At 37.2% G+C, this 13,180-nt stretch overlaps 1 protein-coding gene across 1 annotated transcript in view; it reads left to right on the top strand.

Annotated features, from left to right (window-relative positions):
• Positions 1-13,180, top strand: part of DSCAM (Down syndrome cell adhesion molecule) — a 393,639-nt gene that overhangs the window by 298,590 nt on the left and 81,869 nt on the right. Inside the window, exons 16-18 of the mRNA XM_010000447.1 lie at positions 4,433-4,673; positions 6,246-6,392; positions 8,743-8,898. Coding sequence (XP_009998749.1) covers positions 4,433-4,673; positions 6,246-6,392; positions 8,743-8,898 — 544 coding nt within the window. The remainder of the gene's footprint in view (positions 1-4,432; positions 4,674-6,245; positions 6,393-8,742; positions 8,899-13,180) is intronic.

The following is a 13,180-nucleotide window of genomic DNA, read 5'->3' as shown; positions in this document are numbered from 1 at the left end:
AGATGCTGTTTTGCTAGCAGCAGAAATGCTGGGAGTCTGCCTGTGGAAGGATGGACAGTAGAGAGCACTCCTGGCAATTCACTGAAATTCTGCTCAGCGTGATCTTTGTCCTGTCAAGCACCTGTGTGCTCGGCTTGAAAGCTTGAAGCCTTGATTTGCAGCTGGTGCTTTATCTGCTTCTAGGTTAGCTCATCTGATGGGTGCTAAGTTTCTCTGTGGTGCTGGACATAGTTGAAATCTAATTGTTTTCCTTGACTTTGAACCTCCATTGTAGACAAAGGGGAAGTCACTGAGCTGCCTTCCTGAAAGGTTAGTGCTTGTGCACTCCTGATTTTACTGGAAGAATTATTTCCTGACTGACAACTTGTAACAGGTGATTAACAAGTCCTCCTAATTAGAAAGTCTCAAAATAGGGTGAGCTGTAAACTCCCCTTGAATTATTGCAGTTTTCTCCTGGCCAGACTTTAGTCCATTACTCAACAAGGTACTTTAAAATGGTCCCACAGACATACTATTGTTCTGTTTCACGCTTAATCCTGACTTTTGGGTAGGTCCCTATGATGCACTGCTGTGCAGAAGGCACTCATTGCATTGTGCAATAAAATGTATTTAAGAGCAAAAAAATACCTCGTGAGATCAATCCTATATTGTCACGGAAGAAAAATAATAATAATAAAAAAAAATAAAACCAGCTATAACCTGGTTATTTTTGTTGGGAGGCATGTGGAGCTTTTGCTATGAAAATCTATCATGTCATTATACAAAAGGGATTGTACTGAGAACCATAGTTTTATTTAAAGTTGACAAATGTCATTTAAATACAGTGTCAATAGTAGCAAAAGGAGCAGAGGATAAGACATCAATTATCTTTAATCTTGTATTAAGTTTTATTTCTGCAGCTTGCTGCAGTCATTAATCTTCCTTTAAAGTTTATCTTAGCCCACTTTTAGAAAATCCTAGTTAAGCAAAGTTTTGTAGGTCTATGATCTATATAATCCCATTTCAATGTGTCTACATAGAACACTAGGTTTCAGATTGAATTTTTAAATAACACTCAGCATTTTTTGGTAGTTTAAAATAGTGCAGAGAGAATGGGAATGAAACAAGAATTCTCATTTAGAAAAAGCATTATTTTTTACTTTTTTTCTTGTAATATTTTACATGGTAAATGAACCCATTAAATTTAGACATGGGAAATATTCCTTCTCTTTATGTATATTGACATGTACACAAATATAAATTGTCATACTTTACAAAAGTCATTGATACCCTATTTTATAAATACTGGATTTTCTCAGATAAGGGGTAAGACAATGGACTGAAACTTTTTAATTCTATTCTATGACTACGGACAAGGTTAACAGCATTTTTCTCCCTGAACACTTAGTCATGGCCAAATGTAGCTTTGCTGAATCATCTACCAAAAATTGTCTGTATACAAGATGGTGTATAAATCAACTATTATTTATGTGTGCAAAAAGTCAATCCAAAAGGAAGCATTTATATAGTACTAACGAGGAATATTTGAAGTTTTGTGGAGCAGAACATTTCAATGCTTTGTTTTGATGTGACTTTGAGCTTGTTTTATATTGTACACTTTTTAGAAGTGGAGCAAAATAAAGAAGTAAAATGTTGATATTTCATTAAAAAAAAAATAATCTCTTGACCTAGAATGATTATAAAGATATTTCATGAAGACTGCAAAATTTGCCATTTTATTCCAATTCAAAATGAGAAAGTATATAATTGCAGAATCCCCAGGGAGGAGGCTGTTCAGGCTATAGACCCTCTCTGAGAATATTTCAATCCTTAGCATCGAAATGCTTCGTGATTCAGTTTTATCATTATGGTCAATCCACTTTCTAGTATGATATATGTGTTCCAATATATGTGCTGTGTGCTTCTGTAATCTATTACAAACGAGGTGAATGCTCACTTTTTCTTGGTATGCAGTCCATGCCTTATGACACATAGTGTGCACACATACATACATCATCTTAATGTGCGCTCTGTGTGGCAGCAGGCAGTGTCTGCCCTTCACAAAACAATAAATGCACTACATTATGTGGTATATGTGTTTTGTGCATGTTGCTTGGGATTTCAATAGACAACGTGTTTGTGACGACTTTTGTTAAAAAGCACCCCATGGTAGCTCATGGCAATGCTCCAGTTGTAGCCTTTAGGTAGGAGAGGCTTTGGAACTTGAGATGTGCTACAGTACACATGCTATTGTTTCAGACAAGAAATCCTGTGGAGGATTTGCTAGGCTGGGGTGGAATCCAAGACTGATGGAGAGAACTGTTGTCCTGACATGATTAAACTGATGCCTTCAAACTGATACACATTTAGAAAAAAGACAGTGACCTGCAATATTGTCTGAAAACAGTCCTTCCTATAACGTCCCTTGTTTGAGTTGTCTGCTGCTTTGTCCAAACTGTTTGTCCTTCAGTCAATTTGAAGGGTTTCGATTCTGTTAGTTCAGTCTTTTTGCCCCTTCTCATCAACACTGACAATGCCTATAAAAATGGATGAGCTGTGCTAAATGCCATGGCTAGTAACAGAACTTGAAATCCTTCAACTAATGAAACCATTCACCCTGGAATACTAAATTATTTTAATGTGATTATTTTCTCTTCATATGGAATGAAACATCTTTATCTTATGAAGGTATCTGAATCTCAAACAAAACAAAGCAAACCAAAAGCTGACCTTAGTTTCGAGCCCACAGTCCAGCTTTAAAGAGCACACTTTGCAACCATTGAAAGATCAGGAAGCCATGCAGTTAGTTGTTCAGGATAGGTAACGCATTTGCAAAGAAAGTGTTTCGATAATACAAGACCTACATATTTGTAAAGAAGTTGGGGGGTTTTGACAAGAAGATGCAGAGATATTCAAACAGGAAACAATCATACTCCTAGATTCCAAAAAGACAGTTCTAATCCCTGCAGTGTGCTGTGCAAGGTTTTCAAGACTTAAATCTCCTAATTCGGTCATTGAAGGCAGGAGGGAGAAAAAAAAAAAAAAAGAAAAAAAAAAAAGAAAAAAAAATTTTAAAAAGCATCTGAAGAGATAATTCAATCAGTCAGATCCATCCAGAAATGCATTTTAAATATGGAGAAGGGGCTGGCTTTTGTAGAGCAGTAATCTGTCAGTAGTGGATGAAAGGCAAATCTCACACTGGTTTTATTAGCCCCAGTGAGACTTTAGTCCAGGGAACTATAAACTCACTGAAACAGACAGGTCCTGTGGCAGAAGAGAGTATTCTTCTTGAGAATGTGTTCTGCAGTAGATTTAATGGGGTATAGTCACAACAGAAACTGCTGCCTCTGTCAGTTTAACTCACCGCCAATAAACTGCGTCACAAAGGCCCTTCTTTATGGGTCAGTGAAACAGATGAGCCTGTGGCCATCTGATGGGAATTTGGAAGAGGTGTGGAGGATCTGAAAGAGCTTTTTGTCCATGGATTATAAACTATGCCTTAAAATGTTTATGCTAATTATACCTTATACACATAGATAATCAGACAGCCACATTATCACCTCTTGAAATTAGTCCAGTAACATTTAAATGGGATTTTAATAGGTATTCCTGTCAATAACATGCTTTTTCTATGTCCAATCCTTGTTTTACTCTAGACTACATTTTACATTGCAGAGTACAGAAATTATTTCCACTAGTCAGGTAGAGGGAATCTTCCACTGTGGCTGAGAAATGTGGCGCATAATTATGGCCAACCATTTTGTAGCATCCATACTCTTCAATCCCAGATATTGTGCACCTTGTTTTAGTAGCTATTCAGTATGCAAATCGCTGCTTACCAAGTCATTATTGCCTTGAGCACTCATCATCTAATCATCTTTCCACACTACACACTGAACGAACAGAAGCATATTTCAAAGCACAGCGTAAAATTTTCCTGATGCATCTAGCTGAATAAACTTATGTGACTGCCTTCAACAGATCAATAAATGCCTTACTAAAGATTCGGCAAGTGAATAATAGGGGCTCCTGGCAAAAACACAATCAGTAATGAATGGTGGGCCTGTAATGCAAATATGCCCTTATCATCTCACTTTTGATTGATTCACCTGATAAGAGAACAAAACATTATAAGTTCAAATTGTAAATCAAGATTTATCCTTATCAGGTTTTTCTGTATGTGAACCATTTAAAGGCTTTATTTTTTTTTTATTTTTATTTTTTTTTAGGACAGAAATGCACAAACTAGAACAAACTGCATCTGAAATTTCTATATCAGGGTAAAAAGTTACTACTTGATGTGCAGGGGGTATTTTTTAATTGTTACCTGCCATAAACTTTCACTCAGTAGGAAAACAAAAAAAGTTACCTTTGTGTATATTTCAAAATTTTAAGTAGATCAACTTGACTTCGGAGAATGTACTTAATATGTAATCTTTCATTTTCTGTCTAGGCTCCAAAGAAGCACTTGCAAAATGGAATTATTCGTGGATACCAGATAGGTTATCGGGAGTACAGTGCAGGGGGCAATTTCCAGTTCAACATCATCAGTATTGATACCACAGGAGACAATGAAGTTTATACACTGAATAACCTGAAAAAATTCACCCAGTATGGCATGGTAGTCCAGGCTTGTAACCGGGCTGGAATAGGACCTTCTTCTCAGGAAATCATCACCACTACTCTTGAGGATGGTAGGTCCTAGGCAAACAGCTATCATAGGACATGTTGGTATTTCCTTTATTTCTTTTTACTTTGTTATATCTGTTGCTTGAGTAGTTATTATTATAGTGGGGATAATAGAAGAGAGTTTACAGGTGTTAGCTACGCTAGTCAGCTGGATGGAAGGAGACTGGCCAATGAGCATATGCAATATTCATTGTAAGAGATGCAGAATCATTCAGGTAAATAACTGTAACTCTACTAATGTGGTATATCCTGCTGTGAATTACAATGACTAAGACCATACCCTTAACTGAGAAGCCTGGTGTTGACATATTTGCAAATTTTGTGGTCTTATCATAGTTTCATAGTGGTCTCATCACAGTTTTGAGATGTGAAGAAGTTAAACTCTGAAAGTTGAAATGTTACTGTGTGGTTTTTTTTCAGTTTTTCAGAGTAGTTGTTGAAAAATAATTGTTATTTCAGACAAAATTCAAACTGTCTATTCCAAGGCACAATTTAGATTTTTGGGTTTTTTTCCAAATTGCATAAAAAGTACTTCTCAAACAACAAGAGGGAGTCCTCTAGTGGAGAAAGAGAATTATTCCATATCCAAAAAGAGGTCAAATATTTTAGAGGACTATAAAAGCAAATAATAATCCTAAAAGATATCATAGGACACATTTTTGGCTACTGTAAATTGGCATAATTGTACTGAAGTCAGTGCCAGCTAGGAATCTGACTTTTTACCTTGGGGAAATAGAATAGCACACATCTGAAGTTCTCAAGAGCTACAGATTTTGAGGCATATGCTTAATGGAAAGCTATTGTTTTTAATTTACCCCATATGTGTCTAGGCCTGGACAGATTACTGCAACACCTCAGAAGGCAGTATACTCACACATGCATATGTTTTGTATTATAATAAATAGCGGGGTATTTTCATCAGAATCCAGCATACCTACTTTTCCCTGGAAATGGTTTGTTTTCTGGGTTTTTCTTTGTCATTACTCTATTTTGGGTGCCTCTCATAATTAAGGATGTCGTGAACTTTAAAAGCAATGTCAAATACTAATACTGCTGTATTGCTTTGACAATAAATGGCCAACAGAAAATGCCTTAGATTTGGCTGATGTTTTCATTTTTTTCTAAATCTCAGTGAAAATACTTTATGAACATATTTTCCAATATTTTTTAAAGAAGTGTTTGCTTCCCCCCTTGTCCCCCAATTTTAAATGTAAATTAGGATTTTCCAGAAAGATGGCAATTTGGCTGCAAAATTTAACAAATAAATTTAAACTGCTTACAGAATATTCTGCATATTGCAGCAGTAGGACACATTTCACTTTCAAAATAAATTACAAAATAGCTATTAAAAGACTAGTCAGCAAGTGGGGAAGCAGTACATTAGAAGTAATTCCAGGGAAATCAGCTGCATTTGCAGAAATACATGGATTGTAGCAAGAATAAAGGTTTTGCACTGCTAAGAGTGTGTAACTGTTAATTAAATAATGGGTGGTGGGATAGCAATGAAAACTGGAAGGGTAGCTAAAGGGTAAACATGGAGTTGTATTAAGTTAAATATGGTGAATATCTTATTGCAGTGCCCAGTTGCCCTCCAGGGAATGTGCAAGCCACTGCCACATCACCAGAAACCATCTCTATTTCCTGGTCAACCTTGGCAAAAGAAACCCTGAATGGGATTCTGCAAGGATTCAGGGTTATCTACTGGGCAAATCTCTTGGACGGAGGTGAGAGAAATCAAGCTAGTACCAAGTAACAAGCTGGATGTGGCCTTTATGTCATTTCCTCTCTGCTGTGAAGACATTGAGAGTGACAGAGCACTGGAACAGGCTGCCCAGGGAGGTTGTGGAGTCTCCTTCACTGGAGACATTCAAATCCCACCTGGACACGTTCCTGTGTGATGTGCTCTGGGTGACCCTGCTCTGGCAGGGGGGTTGGACTAGATGATCTTTCGAGGTCCCTTACAACCCCTAAGATTCTATGATTCTATGATTGTCCTTCCTTTTCTCTTTGTTTTAGAGAAAGCTTCATCTATCTGTGAAGCAAGCAGTTTTCTGTAGATCTTTAACAGAGTGGCAGACATTGAAAAGCTGCCTAGAAGTTCCCTCAGGGGGGGCTTCCACCGTGGGTGTGCAACACTCCACAGACCTGCCCTACTACCCAAAATGACTGGAGCAAATCTCATCTAAATAACAAAGTCCAGCAGGTTTCTTTTATAAAGAATGGTGCTAGTAAAATAGAACATATCTGCCCAGTCCTGTATTTTGTTTTAGTTCACTTGTTTATCTGCTTGATTAAGTATTGCCTACTTGAGAGGTTAATGATTATTTTTTTTACACGAAGCATTTCATCTCCATAGTTGAGGACAAAAGAAGGAAACATTCTTGGAAAAGGCTGGTTGCTTTCATGCCAGCCTCTTCTCTTGTACTTAGGTTTTGTACTCATAGCATAATTCCTAGGAAAATAGATTCCTGGTTAGAGAATGAGTGAAATGATCAAAGGAGAAATGAGATACTTTATTAATTTGCAATTTATCACAAAGATAATTCTGTGTATGATCCTTTCTTGAAAACTAGATATGAGTAGGTTTGAGATGCGTATGTCTTTGCAGGGCAATGATCCTGTTGGTTTCATCCATCAGGATCATAGTTCACTTTAATATGCAACTGTCTTGCAAATTCTGGCCTCTGATAGTTTGGCAAGGGGAACTAAAAGTGGAAATGTAACCCAGAGGCCTGTTGTTACTGCTGGTAATGTTAGAGTAAAAAAAACATTTGGAAATAAAAAACTAATTCCTTCGTACATTTAAAAATTAAAATTTAAAATGTATGAGAAGCATTCATAACAATGTAGATACAATGGACATAAGATGAGGTATTTGCAGTGATTCTTGTAGTCTTTGGATCAAGTCCTATGTGAATATTATCAGTGCATGTCTAAGCTCCTGTGTGGTGTCCTACAACATGATGAAAAAAGATGATGTTCATGCAGTGCTTAAAACTGGATTTTCTTCATTTGTTCAGATTTATTTTCTGCCCCAAATAGATATTAAGCTTTTTTTGCCATATGGGTTGTACCTAGGTTGCTGCAAAAAAGATTCATATGAAGTGCGTCACCATTCTGCAAGCAAATCTGATTTTATTGTGTTTAAATCTATTGCTAGCTGGTATTGCTGCCATCAAGTGCTGTGCAGCAGCATTTGCTACATATGTTAAAATAAAGGCAACTTTTTGTTTGTTTGTTTTTCCTTATGAGAAGTGGTCTTTCTTAAAATCAGAAAGCCTTTATGAAGCTAACTGATTTTTTCATTTTAGCTTTAGGCAATATTTTGCAATAATATCTTCTTTTTATCTATTCTTTATGAAAAATCTTATTCCTTGTAGAAATTTTGGTGTCCTACAACATGATGAAAAAAGATGATGTTCATGCAGTGCTTAAAACTGGATTTTCTTCATTTGTTCAGATTTATTTTCTGCCCCAAATAGATGTTAAGCTTTTTTTGCCATATGGGTTGTACCTAGGTTGCTGCAAAAAAGATTCATATGAAGTGCGTCACCATTCTGCAAGCAAATCTGATTTTATTGTGTTTAAATCTATTGCTAGCTGGTATTGCTGCCATCAAGTGCTGTGCAGCAGCATTTGCTACATATGTTAAAATAAAGGCAACTTTTTGTTTGTTTGTTTTTCCTTATGAGAAGTGGTCTTTCTTAAAATCAGAAAGCCTTTATGAAGCTAACTGATTTTTTCATTTTAGCTTTAGGCAATATTTTGCAATAATATCTTCTTTTTATCTATTCTTTATGAAAAATCTTATTCCTTGTAGAAATTTTCAGTTCTCTCCCTTGAAAAAAAAAAAAAAAAAAAAAAAAAAAAAAGAAAAAAGTTTGAAAATGAAAACTGGGTCTGCTTTGAATGGTGAGAAGTTAGGACACAAGGGAATTTATTTTAATTTATAATGATTCATTGCTATTTTATAATAATGAAGCATTACTTCTCTGCTACACTCCCCAAGATTTCCACAGTATCAGTAGCTGGGAAAAGACTTGACAATAACCCAATTTCCTTTTCATTCTATAGAGCTAGGAGAGATAAGGAATGTCACTACTACGCAGCCATCACTAGAGCTTGATGGCCTGGAAAAATACACCAACTACAGCATTCAGGTGTTGGCTTTTACACGAGCTGGAGATGGAGTGAGAAGCGAACAGATTTTCACCCGCACTAAAGAAGATGGTAAGCAGTGAAACATTTTCCATCCGCACTTTCATGGAATGTTTATATGTCTCAGGCTTTCAAAGTAGGGCAAATATTGTACAAAAACATGCAGAGTGAGGTTTCTATCTGGATGTCTTGAGTCAGGAGCACAATGAGAGGAGTGTGCACCCACAGCTTTGTAAACCATCAAACTGTTTCCCTGACTCCACTTCAGGTGAGCCAGAAGTTTACATATAACACTAATGACATGAGCAAGTTTGTATTTTCCCCCCCCAAATACTTCAGGATCTTATTTGAGAATTCTAAGAGAGTTTGAATTGATTCTTTCAATGTGATTCAAAAGGGGGAAAGAAAGAGAGACTATTCTAACACAATCTTATATATCTTATGTGCCTCTAAGATTTTTTTCAGTAGATTAAAAAAACAAACAAACAAACAAACAACAATAACCCTTTAAACACCTCTTCCCTCAAAAGCAAAATGAAGAACAAAAATCTCTTGCCTTTGTTTATAGACCAAAATACAGAAAAATTGCATCTTAATGCTGAAAGTTTAAGAAACTTTTAACCACACACATATTTTAACCATGGAAATCACTTCAGGTTTCCTCAATAGTATGCCACATACTGATCTCTTTCTCAAGGGCTAAAATTTCAAATTCGGGGGAAGTTTTGTCCCTAACCTGTTTAATGTCTTGAAAACCCCATGAGATGTACAAATACATCTTTAGGTCCTGAAACACTTTTGAAAATCAGGTTTGAGGATTTTATGGCAGAAATAAAAATGCACACAGTCCTAGCAATGAAATTACTTGAAAAATGTTTGATTGGTAAATTATCCTGTGAGTTATACAATGTTTTTTCAAGGAAATTAGTCAATAGATTTTATTACTTACCTGGTTCACTGGTCATTCATGAATGTATGAGTGTATTTGATTAATTTTTGTTATTATTTGTAATGAGATCTACAAAAGTGCCAGGAGAGTAGGTTCAGTAGATTAACTGACTTGATGAATGTTTGGTGGGTTTTTGCCAATAAAAAATGACTTGATATATATTACTAACATTTTCCAATAAAATATTAACAGACTTATTCTAAAATTTACATACATTGTAAGGTGAACTGGCCCCAATTGTAGTTGTATCTAGGGGATGCAGTTTAAATGAAAATTTGACTTCTAAAATTTTCTCTTATATTTTCAAATGGATTATTTGTTCCTTGTTGTATTTTCACATGCTTAATACTTTCCATTGCTTTGACTCAAGTTGAATTAACAGCAAAACAAGAAAGTTAATGTCTTACAGCTGAGAAATGTGAGGAAATATAGGCATATAGCCATGTTGGTCAAGGTAGGTCTGCTTCCCAGACTTGCTAGCAGTGAGTATCACTGAGATCTTGCATCAGCTTATGACTCTGCTTAGAACTGTGTCAAGGTACCACACCTAGTCTGAAACTGTCAAGAACAATTTGCTCAGCTACAGACTTGTGTGTCTTAGACACTGAATGTGAGGTCATTCTGATTCCCACCCTAAAGTCCTTTAACAACCACTTTGGACCAGCTAAGACCTGAGTCAGATGCTCTGGTGACACCCAGTGGTTGGAGGCAGATTATTTTATTTCAAATTAAAATCTAAAACATAAGAGAATTGTAAGATCACCTGCTACATTTTCAAGCTACTTTTTTGTCAGGTACATCTCAGGATGCCAACTTTTCCCTGAATACTCTCTGAACCCAAAGGCTCTCATGTCAGAGCCTTTGGACTCCCCCCAGCAGATAGGGAGATTGTCCCAAACTGTTCCAGGAGCTCAGGGACAGGCTGGTCTCAGGGAGACATAGTTCATGTCAGAGCACCCATGTGGACAGCAAGAATGTGCTTCCTAATCTGCCTTTAAGGAACATTACAGTCTGCTTCTAACTTGTGTGTCAAATTGGCCAGCCAATCCAATGTCAGGTGACAGTAAGGAGCATTCTTCCAGAAATCCCTGAAAAGCCAACCTGTAGAGGCAGCCTCTGGTTCCTGGGTCAGCACTTTATGGCACATATGCTGGAGAAGTCATAGCAGCTGATTGGGAATGCCATGCACTGGCTTCCATTGGGTTAAAAGTTGTATGAGACCTGCAAGATACCAAAACCTGCCAGGGTGGAGATAGCATCATGTCTCTGTGTGAGGTTCCTTCAGCTTTTTTAATTGGTCAGATAGCAGAAGTGGTACCAGCAGTACCCCTCTCCCTCACTGTAGACAACAAAAATATGGTGTGCTGCTCTTGAAAGGTCGCTGACACTTCACCAAGGCCATCCAATGACTTAAAAGGATCAGATACATCTCAGCCATCGCTGAGATCTCCTAAATTTGCAGTGATGAGCACCCCATAACCTCTGTAAGTATCCTGTACCAGTTAAGGATTCACAATAATGCAGTCTCCTTTGCTGCAACTGAGCTGAATACTTTCCTCTGCCCTTCTGGCCTGGGAAAGCAGTAAAGAACTTGCCTCTTTGAAACAGTATTTCCTATCTGAAGGGTTACTGTGCCCACTGATCCCTCCCCCAACATGCACACTCATCCATCTCCTGTGACCTGTCTTCTGTTTGCAACAGTTCTTAAACATCAGAAGCCCCAAATTTTGTTTTTTGTTTTGTTTTGTTTTTTTCTTCTTTAACTCACCTCTTCTTAGTTTGCTTCTTCCCAATTCTTGGTGACTCTTTTGCTCTCTCCCTTTCTGAGATCAGACAATCCTGAGATGTGGGAAGCACATAGATTCTGACCATGTTTGGCTGCTGTGCAAAAGCTTGCTCTCATCTTTAATCCTCCTGGCAGTTCAGAAATTATTCACCCCGAGGCAGTGTGACTAAACTCTTCAGATGTTTTCTGATGTCTCACAGTAGCTCCACTCATTAAATCTTTTGTCCATAAAACTAAACTGAAAAGTATTTCCAGAAAAATACAATTATTTAATGTTTTGCTTCAGCTTCACAGCTTTTTATTAAAGGAAATAAAGATTTAGAATGGAATACAGAAAGGGCTGCAGTGAAACATAAGCCAAAATAAAAGTCCTGTTTCTGAACATCCTTAAGACTGTGGAAGTTAAATGGGAAATGAAAATTCACAGTTTCAAACTGTGTGTTTTTACCAGATGTCTCATTCCTTAGAAAGAACAGACATTTCCTCTGTAATTTTCTAAGGAAAAGAGACTCATTCCTATCAAGGATTATTCAGTAGGACTAATTTCAGTGCACCTGAAGATACTGCCCTAATGTTAGTTTGAACACTCTCTCAGCATCTGAAATACAAATACTTGCAATCTTCAAGGAGCTTAGATCTGGAAACATTGTATCTCTGCTCCCAAACCTTCTCTGTCTAAAATTGTGACACAGGACATTCCACCCACCTCTAATAAAATCTGTGTATCTGAGATGTTTTTAAAGTAGTTGCCAGGCCCTCCACATCATGATTATTATGAGGCCAAATTAAGCCACTATTTATTTTCTTTTTATATTAGGAGAAGCTTTTCTTTGTGAAGTCATTGGTGCAGCATGTTCCACTGCTGCTGTTGAAAGGCAGATCGCAGCCTCCTGTGACTTCTGTGTTGCTGTTCATCTAGAAGAATCAAGCCAAAATTTCTCTGGCAGGCTTGAAATCTCCAATACAGCAAAATAAGGGTAATCTAGGGAATGAAGCAGTCAGCCTGGATGAAATGAGTTAACGCTTCAATTTCTTGTGCTGTTTGATACAGATTTTAGACACCAGAGGTCAGACACTGCTGCTGATCAGCTCCGGAAATAGGAACAGCTCTAGCAAATAGTAGGAAATTAGCTTTCCTTTCCATGTGATCATATTTTTGGGTTTTCTCTAGCTTCTTTCCCTCCATTAGCCTTCTTCAAAAGAAATAGCTCTCGAAGTTCATCCTGGTAGAAAAATAAGCTAAGCAGAAATGCCCTTTTTTTTTTTTTTTTTTTAGTAATTCGTTGTGGTTTTGTTCCATACACTTTCCATGTTAGACTTTCTAATAAGCTGATTGTCCCCTTCACCTGAGGACTTAATTTACTAAATCATTAAAAATTAAAGTAGTTCTTCAAATCCTCTTTCTCCCTGTGTCAAAAGTACAGTTTTGAAAGCAGCTCCACTTTGCAGCAGTGGGAGGCTGATGAATTTCCTCACTGTTTCTGCACTGCAAATGCAATGTGAGAAAACTGTCATTGAGACAATGAATTAGCTCCCCATAATGCCCAACATGACACAGCACCTCAGCTAGCAGCTGCACCTCTGACCTTGGGCAGAACAGGTCAGCAGAGGACATGAAG

Source organism: Chaetura pelagica, unplaced genomic scaffold, assembly GCF_000747805.2.
Source record: "Chaetura pelagica isolate M959 unplaced genomic scaffold, ChaPel_1.0 scaffold244, whole genome shotgun sequence".
In the NCBI taxonomy this organism is placed as follows: Eukaryota; Metazoa; Chordata; class Aves; order Apodiformes; family Apodidae; genus Chaetura; species Chaetura pelagica.
This window is presented reverse-complemented; position numbering and strand designations above follow the sequence as displayed.